Source organism: Trifolium pratense, linkage group LG4 (assembly GCF_020283565.1).
Source record: "Trifolium pratense cultivar HEN17-A07 linkage group LG4, ARS_RC_1.1, whole genome shotgun sequence".
Classification (NCBI taxonomy): Eukaryota; Viridiplantae; Streptophyta; class Magnoliopsida; order Fabales; family Fabaceae; genus Trifolium; species Trifolium pratense.
The window spans coordinates 3,789,015-3,805,729 of record NC_060062.1 but is presented as its reverse complement, the minus strand read 5'-3'; the positions used below and the strand labels follow the sequence as shown (position 1 = coordinate 3,805,729).

General features: G+C 30.9%; 1 protein-coding gene across 4 annotated transcripts; it reads right to left on the bottom strand.

Moving 5' to 3' along the window:
• Positions 1-5,453: 5,453 nt before the first annotated feature.
• On the bottom strand, positions 5,454-9,587 carry LOC123921920 (putative F-box protein At3g16210). 4 transcript variants are annotated; one of them, XM_045974647.1, is made up of 4 exons: positions 9,087-9,587; positions 7,736-7,821; positions 7,481-7,619; positions 5,454-7,281 (listed from the first exon to the last, which is right to left on the bottom strand). In XM_045974647.1, the coding sequence occupies exon 4, from the start codon at positions 7,271-7,273 to the stop codon at positions 6,269-6,271; it is 1,005 nt and encodes a 334-aa protein (XP_045830603.1). In that variant the 5' UTR covers positions 7,274-7,281; positions 7,481-7,619; positions 7,736-7,821; positions 9,087-9,587; the 3' UTR covers positions 5,454-6,268. The 4 variants fall into 4 exon arrangements, with proteins under 4 accessions (XP_045830603.1, XP_045830601.1, XP_045830602.1 ...); XM_045974645.1 differs by having other exon boundaries at positions 5,454-7,619; positions 9,087-9,575; XM_045974646.1 differs by having other exon boundaries at positions 7,736-9,508.
• Positions 9,588-16,715: the final 7,128 nt, after the last annotated feature.

The window sequence follows — 16,715 nt, the reverse complement described above, 5'->3', positions numbered from 1 at the left end:
TACCAACAACAACAAAGAAGTAGTGCATGTAACAAGCATATAAGAAAAGCTTCAACACCAAAAAAAATATAGCAGCAAGAAGAACACATCATATACCAGACAGAAATAGCAACAAAATAAAAGCATCTAAGAATTAGATGTAAATTTCATGTTTCACACTGTTCAATTCAACAATAAGGTAAGGTTCAAAGGTTAATTACATCATAGCCTACTCCTACTCCCTCTACCCATCCCATGGTAATTAAGATCATTCCTGTAGCAAGAACAACGCATCCTATACCAGACAGAAACATCAACAAAATACTTAATTATCAACCAAAAACCACTCGTCGCTTCATCGACAAAATACATACTCCCTCCGTCCCAAAACTTTGGTCTTTTTAGAGTTTTGCACGGAGATTAAGAAATGATAAAGATTGATAAGTTAAGTCATTTTTACCCTTACTTTATTAAGAAAGAGAAAATATACTCCCTCCGGTCCTTATTATAAGGAACACTTTGGGAAAAAAATTTGGTCCTTTTTATAAGAAACTTTGACTAATTTTCAAATGTTCTAAATGTTCAATTTCACTTATGCCCTTATTTATTATGAAAGAGAATTTTAAAATAAGTAAGTTAGTTGAATAAAAAGTAATTAAATAAGGGTAAACATGGAATAAATTTAAATTTATAAGAGTATTAAATGAAAATAACTATATTAAATGTGTTTTCTTGGTCTGTGTGATTTTTTCAAAGTGTTCCTTATAAAAAGGACCGGAGGGAGTATTTAATTAATGTTTTAGCTTTAGTAAGGGTACAAATGGTAAAGGATCACCAATTGTGCATTGCTTTCTTAAAAGGACTAAAGATTTGAGACAAAACTAAAAAGATAAAAAGAACAAAGATTTGGGACGGAGTGAGTAATTATCAACCAAAAACCACTCGTCAGCTTCTTGTTACTCGCAGCCCTTGTCAAACAATCAAACAGTAATACCTAATTATCATTATTATTATTATAGCACTCTTCTTGGTTTTCATTTTGTCCTCATCTGATTTCTCAGCGTACACTTCGGTCTTGATTGCCGTCCTGATTAACGCATTGATTGTCAAAAGGAGGAAGAAAGTTTGAAATAAAGTCTTCATTGATCATATTATTACTATTATTTGTTTGCCCCAAATTTAGCAATTTTAGGTATTGGTGCCTCATTTTTAAGGGTGCGTCTGTATCTTGGAGGGAAAGGAAAATAAGGGGTGAATTTGATATCATGGACAGACTTAAAGATTTTATTTTTTGGTTAGTTTATTTTGTTTTTAAACTAATATGCTATGCTTCTATATATGGTGAAATATTGAAATTTTGGATTACCTTAGCATCAAGATCTTTTCCTTTTGCAAAAAGCTTGAAGAGCATCATGATATAGTTTCGGTTGAAATGTTCCAGAATTGCCAAAGTAGAGTATACAAGAGTACCAGATTCAGCATCTTGAAACTCTAGCATACTAATTTTGGAACATGCAACATAATTTGGAACTAACAATACATCAGCCTAACTTCAATGATTTCTAGATAATACAAACCATCATTCAACGCATAAAACGAGTTTTGAGATACTACATGCCTTAGATCCATACACATAGTGTAGCTTGATTTTCTCGATCTCCAACCGATAAGAGTACCAAATTAGTATCTATTTGAGTAATAGAGGTACTTTACTTGCACATGAGACTGGATTACCTTGAAAATAGAGGTACTTTACTAGTCTCTAGTTCATATTCTTTCATAGATTTAGAACAAGAAAACTTCAATTGATATGCAGTGTCTCTCTTAGGACTGTGGCTCATTGTTTTGAGTGAAGGCATTAAATTTAAGTGGGAAAATACATATTACATCTTTCTAAAGTAAAACATTTGGCGAGTCTCAGTCTCACAATGTTTATGAGGGTAATCCTCGCTGCATTATCTAGCTTTTGGGGTCGAGTTACACCCAAACTAAATTCTAAGATGATATTAGAGTTTGCCCTAAATCTTTGGCCCACCAGTAAATTATAGTTTTAAAACCCCGCGTTCTACATTGGATAGTGATATGACATGAACAATGGTTTTAAATTAGGGGAAACCCTCACCCATAAGTAAGAGCAAGTGTGTGTATTTTTCATCTCTCTTTCTGCATCTTTGTTAATATGATTCCTTATAAGATGTTGTTGGATTCATCTCGATGAGTATTTTCAAAATATCATATTTTTATAATTTTTACTATTATACAATTAAAAATATTAATCTGCAAAGTTATGCATTGACATACGTGACACAGTCAACTGACTCACTCATTATGGGACAGAGGGAGTATAATGTAACACGCTTTTTAAGCCATAGAGCTTTAATGTTGTTAGACACTTAAAACTGGACTGCACTCTTCCTATGCATGGAAATTTAATTAAGATAAATTTTAGGAAAATGCTAAGTTGTACGACAACACTATGTAAATTAAATTGCGTGCTGTTTGGATTTGTCGTGCAATGATCGTGCGCATAATCCGTCGTGCCATATAGCACTTCTGTAAATTTTATTATGTGTTTTGATCTTACAGCTCAATCACCGGATCCTTGCAATTGCAAACTAATTTCAGTGAGTTAAACTATTTTTATATAAACTATAAGTTGTTTTCACGAGCTAGCTATCTAAGAGGGTTTATGAAAATAAGCTGAAAATGGCTTACATATATGTCAAGCTCAAGGTTGTTTCTATAAATTCTTCCAAACATTCTTACATCTGTTTATGTCAGTAATAAGTTTGAATAATTCAATCTAAACATTTTTGGAAATGCAGTCAAATGCAGAATTAACATTCACATAAATTTTGTCAAGTGAAATTCAAGTTAAACTATTTATTAGTACCTGTGTCTACCATGCAAACACTTAATGTAGCTGGTGATACCCTAGATTTAAAACTAATTTTCACATGGTCTGCTTATCTCTACAATACTTGACTGTACTACACAGCATTTGATGTACTATGGATTAGATCGGAAACTGATTAATTACGAAGTGCTTGTAAAAAGTATTTCCTACATAAGCACTGCAGAAAAACCAAAATTCTAACTTAACATCTAAATATTGTATCCTGTGCAGATAATAATCATCCTGTAAAACATCACGTCCACGGATATTCCCCATCTTAAGAATTAAGAGACCATCTGCAAACATGAGTTACAAGATTAAGGTGCCAAATCTACAGTAGATATTAATATATATGGACTGCAGACTATATGAAGAGAATAACTAGCATTGTTGTTTTCATAAGTGTCTGATTGAAGGGATTAAACATGCACATAGTACTAACCGAGGATCAATGTATAAGCAAGCTGGGATGGAGTATGTCCGGCACGTTCTCAGTGACAGTAGAAGGTTAGTGCATGTTTGGGGAAGGTTTATCCATCACAAGCATTGTTCACTGTTATTATACACCGACTTACTTGCTTTGCTTGCAGTTTACAACGAGAGCCACCGACTTCTGCCTCTTTTTTGCAAAAATTTGTTTGTGATTGCAATGTCTGAATATTCTATTATTAGTTTTGAAAAAAATTTAAACTTTTAGTAGTCAGGATTTTTGAAATTGGATGATTTGAAATTTAAATTTCTATTTTGACAGGAAAGAAACAACATGAAACATTTCATCATGATGCTTACAGTTACATAGATGGATGCAGCATTAATTTGTCATTTTACCTGACAGAACCAGCTACTACACGAAGTGCCATGAAGAGAGTCAAGCCCAGCCATACACCTTGAACTTGAAGGCCAAAATGCTGAGGAGACTGCTCCCACAAACATCTACAAAGCAATTATCATATAAATTAACCTTTCAAAACATATTACCAGGACATGAACATTGTAACAAATTTCGACAAAAAACATACCAATGGAGAGAGCAGCATATGGGAACACAGAAACACCATAATGGAAACCGTCAAGCACCGACAAACTGGCAATGTTTTATAGAGTTAAGATTAAAGGAACACGAGACACCCTCTTGGACAACACAGGAACTCACTACTTCTACAGATGTGTCATACAAGGAAAAGTTGATTTCATCTCTGCCAATGCAAAATCACTCTGAGGTAAAATCACTCTGAATTTATTCTATGTTTTTTTTACTAAAACAAAACTAGTTTAATCTGATGTTGGCAAATAGCAGTTATATCAGCAATAATGCTATAACATAGCAGAATTCAAACAAATTGATATACAGTACAATATTGTCCAATAGCGGTTATAGCTGCGTTATAACAGCAGATTCGAACAAATTGCTATTTTTTATGATCCATGACTGACAACACTAGTTTCATCTTTGGAATTGTGAATGATTCTGACATTTAAAGTGGCTGGTTTGTACTTATCAGAAGTGTATGCTTCAGTCAATAGCTGAGAACTGTGGAGCAATTGCAGCACATCATAAGGATTCACCACTTCAAGATACATGATTTTCTTTTGTAGGATGCGGTATTAGAGGAACGGGAAATGTTTACCTTGGAAGAAACATGGGGTGACTACTCAAGAATAATTTACTCAAATTGTAATATGGATGGTATTATTAAACCTGGTAAGAATGGAATCATCCAGATAGAAAGTATGTATAAAATTACCTGTTCTCTACGTAGCACCACCAACTTCAAATTAAAAGTGTGTTTGATGTCAAACACATGTCATGTCAGTGTCCGACACAGACCGGCTACAACACTTACCCTGTGATTATATTCAATTATTTTATTTTGAAAAATATTTACTAGCGTCATGTCTGATGTCCATGTTTGTGTCGGTGCATCATATTTGTTTTACATTTGATTTGAGATTTTATACATATGCATTTGGTGTTTCAGGACTCCAGTGTTTGGTGAATATAATTGCCATGGAAAAGGATACAAAGAAGGGTGCCTTGGTCAAAATCATTAAGCTATGGAGAAGCAAAGCCTTACTTAGACATTAACTTCATAAATGGAAATCAGTGGCTCACACTATAGTGTAACAATGCACTAATCAAATGACATAATATTTCATTAGTTATATCCTTGTTTATGATCTTACACATCAACAAATGAAAGAAAAAAAAAGTTCTTGTTTATATCTTTTAACTGAAACATGGCCTTTTGAGTGATGCTTTTTATTTGTATATATGTGATAACTAATAGACTAGTATGGGGTCCTAGATGTTCAATCTCTTGTTATTTATTATAGTTGTAAATGTTATAAGTTTGAACTTTAAGAAAATGTGAATAATCCCAAAACTAGAAAAACAGTTGCTAGAACAAACCGAAATTCTAAACCAGAAAATGCAGGAAACTAAAAGAAGGAAAGGGGAGTTCTATTTTCTTCACTTTTCCTATAATCTCTCCAATTTTATTTTTCACACTAGAGTTTACATGAAAAGGCAGCTGCAGGTACTCATTGATATTAAAGGAGTAACTGTCTTTGACATCAATAAACAAACAACACAGATTTGCCACATTTTACTTATAAGGGTTTCATTACAATCACATAACATATTAAAAGTTACAACCACTATTGCTTAGAAACTTAAAGGGCCCAATAACATAAGCTCAAACAACACGATGCAACAACATGAAGCATTGAAAGTTTGTCAAACAAAATGAAAAACATACTTGATAATATAAACTCAAAACACCTTATCTTAATACTACCCCTCAAGCTAAAGCTTACTAAGCTTTAAAGCTTGTTACAAAATTAACCCAGAAAATTAAACTAAATAACCTAATATTATAACCAAGAGCAACAAATAAATAGCGGCCAAAAGAGGTGAACCACATGAGAGTGAGTAGCAGTAGTCAAAGAGAGACCGTTTGAATGAAGAAGAAAATCAAACCAATCCAATATCCAATTCAAACCGAAAATGAAACCAATCAAAACCACACAGAAGAAACAAACAGGGAGAGAACCAAATAGAAGAATCAACCAAGAGAGAAAGAGAGAATCAGACAGAAGAATCAATAGAGAGAAGAAACCAAACAAAAGAACCAAGGAAGAAGCAATCAAACAAAAGAGAAATCATCAAAGAGAGAGCCAACAAAGAGAAGAGCAACACAAAAGGAGGAATCATTAGAAAGAAGAACCAAATCGAACCAAACCAACCAGTCCAAACTATACCAAATGGAATTAAATCAAACCAAACAAAGTCACAACGAACGAACTGAATAAATCTGAACCAATCCAAATTGAAATCAAGACCCAAAATCCAAATAGAAGGAGAAGAGACCAACAACCAAATAAGAAAAAGAATTAATTATTCATTCCTCCTATAGGAAGAAAGCTTTTCTTGTACTTCCCTACATAAGCAAAATAAACATCATTCTTTAATTTAACATCAATCTCCTCCATCATCTTAGTATGTAAATCAATCCAAACTAGTTTATCATCTTTCTTTCTGAACAAGACTGTATTGCTCAAATTCCCAACTCCGATGGGGTACCCAATGCAAGGTAAGCTCGTAACAGTAAAGAGTTTGGTCCACGATTCTCTTACGCCGAGTTCACCTAAAATTGATATCTGAATTGTAGTCATTTTTAAGTCAATTGAGATCAATGCAATTGACTCATTTAAAAGCACCAAACATCGATCCACAGCAACTTTAGGTCTAACACCCAAGTATGAGGGACTCGGTGTTGTAAACATTAGCTCATTGCTAAAGTTAAAGGACAACAAATATTCTTCCTCATCTTCATCTTCATCTTCATCTTCAATATTTTCTGGGCCATAAGCTATAGCCCACCAATGACAAACTCCATTGGTGTACACTCCGACAAGTCGATTTTGGGTAAAGCCATAACAACAATTTGGTAGATTAAGATCAAGCTTCCTCCAAGAGTTACTTCTTAGAGAATATATCATCCAGAATTTTTCGTCGGATGATGGATCTTCTTCTACCCACTCTTCATTTTGTTCATCTTCATCTTCACCTCCGAGAAATGAATCCACAAATTGAATGACTTTATAGTCATTTGTTACATGATCATAACCAAATCCATGAAGATTATAGCAAGGTTGACGGTTAGGTGGTATATCCTCACAAATGCCATAAGGAATGACCTTGAATTCACCAGTGGTTGGGTTCCAGAGTACAAGTCGTCTTGTATATTTTTGATTGAGACAAAGAATGCCATTAATACTAGCGGCACCCAAAATATAAATACCAGCACTATCCTCTTGAAACGGAGATGGCCAATCTATTTTGACCCTATCTTCAAACCTCTGGCCAGGGAGCATATAAAAATGTGCACGTCCCATAACATGTTCTGGGACAAGATATGTATCATCATCATTATAGTTATTATTATTGTTAGATATGAACTTGTTGGTGTATATGGTCTTGAAATAAGAGTCTTGAAATAGAGTGGCCCATGATTTGCATACACATTCAAATCTTTTGAATGATTTTAGAGGCAGTTTTGAGAGAATAAAAATTATGATATCATGATTTAGATAGCTCCTAACCTTGTTGTTTGTCCTCACAACAACACCCTCTGTTTTCTTCTTTGTCTTCTTCTTCTTTGTTTTTGACCGAATCTGAACTGGTTTGTTGCTTGCTACAGCCTCTGTTTCTTCTTCTGATTCATGAATGTTCTTCATGAATCTATAAACAAAACAATAGTAAAATCGGAGTGAGTGAGTGAGTTTAGGGTTTATGATTAAAATCACAAAATCAATTATGTTAAGAATTTTAGGCATTTAAAAAGGAACTGTATGTACCTGTGTTGTTTGAGGAAACTGGAAAGTGGAGAACGGAGACGGCGTCACCGAGAGAGAGGCGGCAAAGCTAAGTGCTATTATAATCACTTCACATTCGCATGAAATTTATATGTAATCAATAAAAAAAAATTATATCTTCCCAACCCATAAAATTTATTTCACAAAAATTATCATATTTTACTTTTTTTTTTTTTTAATAAATGAAACTTATTCATGTGCTACTTTCAACTTAGATCTTTTTACATACACTACTTCATCCGTCCTGTATGTATTATAGGCAAAAAAAAATTATTTTTTCTTATCCTAAATTATAGGCAAAAACAACATACTTTTATTATTTTCAAAATTTATTTTTATTTATTCTCATAAAATTTAGTTTAAATTGCATTTAATTTATTCCATTTCTTCTTTTTTTCATTATCAATAATCAATAAATTCAGAGAAGAGTATATTATAGGAGAAGAACCAGATCTCTCTACAAAGTCATTGTCAAGTAAAACTTTTGATCAACTATATAGAAGATTAATTGATCATATTTGTTTCAGACATCTTCATGAGGGGGATATAATTGTGTTCTGCACTCTTTTTTCCTTAACCGTGGTTTTGTCCCCCATTGAGTTTTTCTGGTAAGATTTTAACGAGGCAGTTCAAATACAAAGGATGTTGTACTTTTTTTTTCTTCACTATAATTTTTTTCCACTAGGTTTTTTTTAGTAAATGTTAAAATGACACATATTCTCAATAGACATCCAAGGAAAAGTGTTATGAATATTATCGGTGGATATTCATATATGTTATAGGCTCATGTAATTGGCCCATTATAATGTAACATTAATCCTAATAGTAAATAACATATAGACTATTCATTCCCTCTTTTCTCTCTTGTTCATCTAAATTATAACAATGTGAAATTTAACAAAGGGATTTTTTTCACACATTATACTTTTCCAACGCCTTAATGTCCTCAACTTAGATCACAAGCAAGTGTTACCAAGCTCGACATTTTAACAAAAGGATTAATTAGGTGGGATTAATTAGGTCCTCCATATGTGAGTTTCACGTACTAATTTGACTTTACTTACTATTATTATTAAATTGGGTCATATCACGATGTACCCATGAGCATCTCAGTTGGCAGAGACATTGCATGTCAAAGCAGAAACTGATTTTCGAAATTTAGTACTTCCATTTATTCACCTTAAAAAGTGAAATTCTAGCTATTAAGTTATTTTCATGAATGTTGGAAAATTCTGAATAATTCAAAGGGAGGAGGAGAAGAACAATTATACTAAAAAACTAGGGTTATATATGGCCTGTGGCAATAATTAAAAGCGAAATTATAATATCATACCACATGTCTTTGAGGACTTTGTCATGTTGCATGAGAAAAGAAGAAATCATGGAGACACCATCTTGATCATTATTATTGACAAAATATTTAGCCAAAGGGTGAAGACCATAGAGTCTTTCATCTTGATGTTGAATAGAACAAGTAAGGATTTTGTAGCTAGCCAAGAGACGTAACAAACGATCCAACATTGAAGGTGCATCTTTGTTTTTTATGGAAGGTACGTATTTGAGAAGCAATTTGTGAAGATGAGAGGTATGCATTAGGACCAGCTTTGGCTTATAATCTCAATTATTCCAAGATCCAAAGCTGATTTTAGAACCATTGGAACAGAAGAAGCACCAGCTAGTTCCATTGCAAAAAGAAAAGATTCTTCATCTGTTACTTGCTTTGCTTCCTCCTTCTCCATTTTCTCAATCATGCATATGCTAATGCTATATTATATATTATATATATACACAAAGTTGACTAAAAAAATAATTACAACTTTACAACTTGTGTTTTGATCTAATCTTATTTTTAAGTGATCTAATCTTATACACAAAGTTGACTAAAAAAATAATTACAAATCAATAAGTGGTCTATTTTTTTTTTTGTGAAAATCTGCAAGCTAGAGCTAAAAATATATTTCACGATTTTCATTTGGTTTTTAATTAATCTCATCTATCCTAATGTACTAATTTGGTTTTTCTATTGTATTCAATAGTCAAAATAATACATCTCATACATTGGAATTCCATTGTTGATTATATATTGTTTAATCTAGATTGTTCGTCGTGTTTAAAACGCACAATTTCTATAATGTTGATCCCACGACGACCAACGAGGTCCTTTCATGATGATGTGCCTACCTCTGCCTCCACTATTCAGAATGAGGTGATATACACCAAATAGCAAAGAGTAAGAACTTAGAAGACTAAAAAAACTATTTTTACAACACTGATGACCGCCCTAGCTAGTAAGCATGAGCGACACTTACATAGCCACAAGCCTAAACCAAATATCCTTAGGCACACATACATATTTTTGAAAAAGTTAAATATAAATAAATTGATTAATAATAATTGATGTGACTAATCATTTATATTTTAAAAAAATTCTTTGATGTGTGTGTGCCTAAATAGTATTATTTGTGATTGTGCCTATCAAAGAATTCCTCGGTAAGCGTATGAACAACAATATTTGTTTGTCGCTTTGCTGATTTAACCTCAGAATTCATATAGAGAGACATTTTTTTTTTTACAAATTATGGACTAGATTTAAAAACATCAATATTTAAACTATAAATTACATCCACTACACTCTTCGAGTCGATTTTAAATATAACCTTTGTGAGTCGTTTTTGCTCTAATTCCTTCATAGCTTCAAGTAAGGTAGATAATTCTCCTTCAATTATATATAGAGCACCTTCCTTGATTCCATGAGTTTTAATTTTGGACCGTCCAATCTATTATATAGGGCTGAGATTATTTTGATTGATTTTATAGTTGATTTAATCAAAACCATCTGATTAAATAATCAATTACCGAGATTCAAACTGTGTTAACTGTGTGTTTTTGTTACCGTAGCAAATCACAGTCCCCTAAGTTCTGTCCAAGTTCTTAGTGTTATTAATTCCAGATGCTATTGTTATTATCTTCATGACAACATATATCCATAATTAAATCCTAGTAGAATTATATTGGAGGCCTTCGTGATGAAATGATGTTGTCTAGACCAACTGAATTCCATGCTATTATAATGGTTAGAAAATAACAAAACTAAATAAGAAAAATAAACACAATTAAGGTGAAGATTGTTGGGTTAATTATCAAGTTTTATAGTATTGTCCAGTCACTTAAATAAAGAGGTTAAAAATTAGCTTTTCTAGAAGTGTTTTCATCACTCTTCGAGTTTGATGAAGTGTTTTCATCACTTTTCATCCTCCTTTTAATATATATAGTAATAATTTTTTGGTTATCGATTTAAACAACGGCTGTAATTTTAATTTTCTCCGATTTTGGAATTTTCACGTTATATTTGTGTTTATTTTTCTTCTTCGGCTTTGTTATTTCCTACAAATAATAACCATTTGCATCATCATATCATACTAACTTATCATCCTCATCCATATCAAACAAAGTGACATCAAGAATACAAGTAGTAATATCTAATGGGAATATCGAGAATAGATTCTTTCAATTTATTTATTTTTTCTCAGTTTTCCTCAAATTTCACATCTCAACTCTTAATTAATTTTTCTCCATTTTTTTAAACTTAAATATTAGTCTATATTTATAAGTAATTATATAACTTAATGGTCTAGATACCACATTATTTCCTCAAGTTTTTTTTCCACTTGAGAGGATCCATTCTCGGAAAATCGCCTCAATTTTTCCTTATCCCATTGTTTCACATTAGGAAGCAACAAATGATTTACAGTAATTTTATACACACACCTTGCACTTGTACGTGGTGATTTCACCCACAAACCATCTTCCTCTCTTAGGCAAGGTTCATTCATGACTTCAGGAGTGCTAGCAACACACTCTTTAACAAACATATTTTAACACACTCTGTTTTATTGGTTAAAATTTATATGGATTCCATAAAAGTTATACGGGTCCACATTTTTTTATGGGACCCATGTGAATTTCAACCAATAAAAGAGAGTGTGTTGCTAGCATTATTCTTCATGACTTTGTTATTGGTAACATTTTCTATCCTCCACCTATATCAATTCATTAGTACTTGATGAGACTTTCAAAATACTACGTCAAACATAACTCGGATTATTATCAAGGTGAAAATCAAATAGAGAGGAAATAGAAAATCACCTCACCAGCTTGTAGAATCAATGTCTTCGGTTTCGTCATGAAATTCCAACATTTTCTGCTACCATTGCCATGTTAAAAAGAAGTAGGACACAAAACCTCATACATCATCCATTGTTAATTATATATTGTTTAATCTTATTGCTCACCATGTTTAAAACGTTTTTCTTTTTTTCAACAGTGATTAACCTTTTGTATAATAAAAAGCTTAAGTGAATTGAGTTCAGTGATCACAATGTTGGGTCCCGTTAAGTGGAACACATGTCTTTTCAAAATATGAACAAACTTCATATAAGAGATTAAAGACATGATCACTCAAACCTCTTACCACTTAAATTGAACTATTAGACTAATCCGTTGTTAATTTAATGACACAATGTATATTAAATTAAATACTAGTAACTCTACAACTTTGGTATAAAAAAGAGTTTAATTGTTGTGCACTGTCAGTGTAAAGATTCTTTACACGTACATTCAATGATGTGTAGCCACATCATTTAATGAATGTGACACATAATTTATTTTTAAATATCATACATGATGTGTCAGTATATTATATGATGTATGTGTAAAATAACTTTACACTGACGATGCATATAAATTAAATTCAAAAAGAAAACTACAGCTAAACAAGACAAAATAATAGATTAATTAAAGATTACAACAGTCCTTCACAATTTTGGTGTTTTTGGTCATCTCTAATAATCGAACGATATGTCAAACTTTAGAAATTAAGAACTCTCCAAACGTGGGTCACAATACTTTAGTTTTCATACCGTAAAAAAAAAAACTTTAGTTTTCATATGAGGAGTGTGTTTTCATCATGCTACAACTATATTCTCTCTGGTCTTATACTGTACATAAAAAAAAAATTCTAAATTCATTGTAACAATAAATTAAAAAAACTATTTTTTACTTATACATATGAGACTAGAGGGAATACTTAATTTGCAGTTTGCACCATATATAATTTGAATCCAGATAGTTTGTCTTTATCCACCACTAGTTGGCAATTTATACATACAAGTATTATTATGTACGAAGATTTTTTAAAACCAAAATCTCCATCCTTTTTTTATTTTAGAAACTTTGATTTCAAGAAATAAGGTGAAGTACATTTCTATTGTTATTTTTTTTATTAAGTAAACTAATGACTAGAAATTTCACCTTAAAAACGGATAAGTCGAATGTCTGATATTCAAAATTCGGCTCCTACGTATATAACGCGATGCCCCTATATCAACTGAGCTAATATTGACATCAAATTTATCTATTTTACACATTTTAAAAAAAATGCTAGGAGTAAATAGTGTTCCGGCGACACTAACTAAAAAATCTAATACAATAAAATAATAATTTTAAAACTTGTGTAATATAATTTTTCAAAACATAAAAAATGTTTGCTTTTTTTTTACTAGTGTATTGGAGCACTAATTAGCCTATTTTTTTTTTGTTTCAGTTCTCTTCTGATCGCAGTTACGGAGGATCAAATCATGATTTTCTCCAGGGGCGGACCCAGACATGAATTATCAGTGGGGCTAAATTTTTTTAGCATTACCGAAAAAAATTCATCATCATCCCAATAATTTAGTTAAACAACAAACAAATATATGAAATTACTACTAATACAACATGTATATTAAAAAAAAGAAGACCAACAGAGCAACATTCCAAAAAAATTCTATTCAAAAAAAAGAAAACAACAAATTATATCCAAAAAACAACAAATCATACATATTAATATTACTATTGTTTGATACTTCACAAGATTCTACCTTGAACCAAAATATATAGAACCCAAAATTATACTTAGCTTATAGATTATTTTGATAAACTAATTCAATTAGCTTATAACTTATGGAGTAATTTTGATTCCAATTTTACTCATATCATCTTACTTGAAAAAAATTAAACCTCTTGTTTTATGTTAGTTCAATAGTTAATTCTACAAATTCAATTAGTAATCCACTATTTTTTGACAAACAAAATCAAAGTTGATTATTATAAAAATAAAGTATATAACTTAAAATCATATATTACGTATAACTAAGGATTTGAAATCAACAATAATAGACTATAAACTAATATTTGCACTAATATTTAAACTAATGTGTACCAAGAGACTTACGATCATTAATAATAAACTCTAAACTAATATTTGCATTAATATTTGTATGAATATGTATAAAGAATAACATAAAATTATTTATAAAATTATTATTATTATTTTTCAAAAAAATTTGGGCCGGGCTGGTGTGGCTATAGTCACACCAAGTCTCACACAGATTCGCCCCTGATCTTCTCTATCAAATTTAACGTACCATTAAACCATCTTTTAAATATTATGTGTGTGTGAGTTAATGTATGTGGAAGTTTTTGTAATAAAAAAAATTGAAAAAAAAAAATAATGTATGTGGAAGTTAAATTGGAGCGATGCAGCCGGCTTAATTTGGTACACTAAACTAAAGTGTTTTAATGTAACCAAAATAGAAACTAAAGTATTTGGGACCCACGTCGACACCAACTGGCCAGGTTCAGCCCAATGTAAAACTATGCCGGCCCATAATACAAGGACAATTAATGGGAAAGAAAAGATCCACTTTTTGTTTCCTAATACTCCCTCCGTCCCAAATTATAAGGGAAAAAAACCCATTTTTTTGTCCCAAATTATAAGGGAAAAAATTATTTTCAAGAATATTTTTCCCTTATTCTCATAAAATTAAATGCAAATTGCATTTAATTTTCGCTCTCTCCCATTTTCTCAATAAACAACAACCAATAAAAATTGGTTTTACATCTTCCTATGCAACTTATTCCAAGAAAAACCCACAAAAACATATTTCAAATTATCATGTTTTACCTTTTCTTAATAAGTGTGATATTTTTATTTTCCCTTATAATTTGGGACAGAGGGAGTACAAAGTTATGCAACTTCATAGCTATACAAAAAATTTGTGTTGTGTGATTAATTTTCAATACTAAACATTTTGATGAGATAATATAAATTTTTTTTAGTTTAACTAAAATTTCGTATTTAGATCCATGTTTAAAGAGAGTTTATCATTCATTTGAATTTAATTTAATCGGATTGAAAAAATTAATCATCACAGTCATATGTAAAGGATACTAGATTTATTGTAAAAAAAAAATTACTAGATTTAAAAATAAAATAAAAAGTTCAATAATATTTTACCTCTGTCAATTTTTTGTTAGACATTTATTCCAATAAAAAAAATATTCACTATTTCTTTCCTAACCCATACACGAGATATATAAAAAGTTGTGCCATTTGAGCATGAACATTAAAATATAAATATTACACATGTTTATTTTATATATCTCTCTTACTTAAAAAAACTCAAATTGCATGGGTTTGTTTACATCTAAGTGACTAAGTTTGACATACATTAAGCTTGTAGTAAATTATTTAGTTTTTATTTTGTAGAATAAAATCTATAGAAATAACATCGGCTAACATTTAATTTTGACACATTTTTATACGAAACTGAATTTGGGTTAGGCTTATCCATATCATTCATTGTTTCTTTCACAATACTCACTCACACGTGATTTCTTCCATTTGGAGTAAGTGAAAGTGAAAGGATGGTCCTAGGATGACAATAGGACTGAATTAGATGTCTTATTATATTAGAGGTAATGGCAAACGGAGTAACTTAACCAAAAAAAATTGGTAGGAGGAGTAAAAATGCATAACATAGGAATTGATTTTATGTCTTAGAACTTTATAAGATAAATTGTTTTTTAGGAGAATTTGAGTTTGATTTTATGTTGGTAATTCTTGACCAAATTTTACATGTGTTACACATAACTCTGAATTATTGAGGATCTTTTCTCCCAAAAACTAATAAATTAATACAAAAAAAAACATGTTTTTTTTTTTTTTACATAACACTTGTTAGCATGATTGAATATATAATTTTCTTTATAAATTTAAATTTTTTTTAATGTGTGAGCTTGGAGTAGTAGTAACAGTCGTTTCCTCTATAAAATAAAGAAGATTTTTTTTTACCTATATATCTTATGTTTTATTATAAAAATAACTTGTAGGAATGCTGCATATCTAAATAGGATGTCATTAACCACGATCCTTTTTCTTTATGGTTATGTTAAACAATATTCTCAAAATAATGATTAAGAAAATAAAAATAAAAACAAAGTAAAAGTTTGAAGCAGAATTTTAAAATAAAAATAAAAATTAAGTCATTAAATGCACAACTTTGAAGGTTATATTACATTATTTTTGTTTATTTAACCATTGTCTCGGACTTTTTAGCATTTCCTTTTCTTTAAACCTCTAGTTTTTCTCTTCTTCTTCATCCACTAAAGATTGATGGTTTATGGTCGATTCTTGAATAAGTGACTTTTACATATATTTAATTTTTTTTTCTTCGTGATTTCGTCATTGCCTTAATGTGACGTTGTGTTGGTCGTCTTCTATTGCAGTGTTTGTTCGGTTCAGATTGACATATTAAATTTCATCAAGTCATATTGAATCAATGACGTTGCTTTCATCAACATCGGACTCATGCATGAGTATGTCGTGCACTTCAATTCCGTCGTAGTTGTAGGTTGTCACATGTGTAGGTATTTTACCGTTGCATGTTATTAATGTGAATGTTGTGAGTTTATTCGTAAATCTTTTCAATATTATCGATTTTGGGTTTGTATTTTTCGATGTATTCTATCAATTTGAATAAATGTCATTTTTAGTAAAAATAATAATAAAATAAAGGCCTCAAATAAAAATAGACTGTCATTTTCCATCTATTAAGCATTCTAATTCTAATTAATCAATCCA

What these genes read in the sequence shown, in the direction of transcription:
- LOC123921920 (XM_045974645.1), bottom strand. Translation starts at nt 7,615, where the DNA reads ATGAAGAACATTCATGAATCAGAAGAAGAAACAGAGGCTGTAGCAAGC.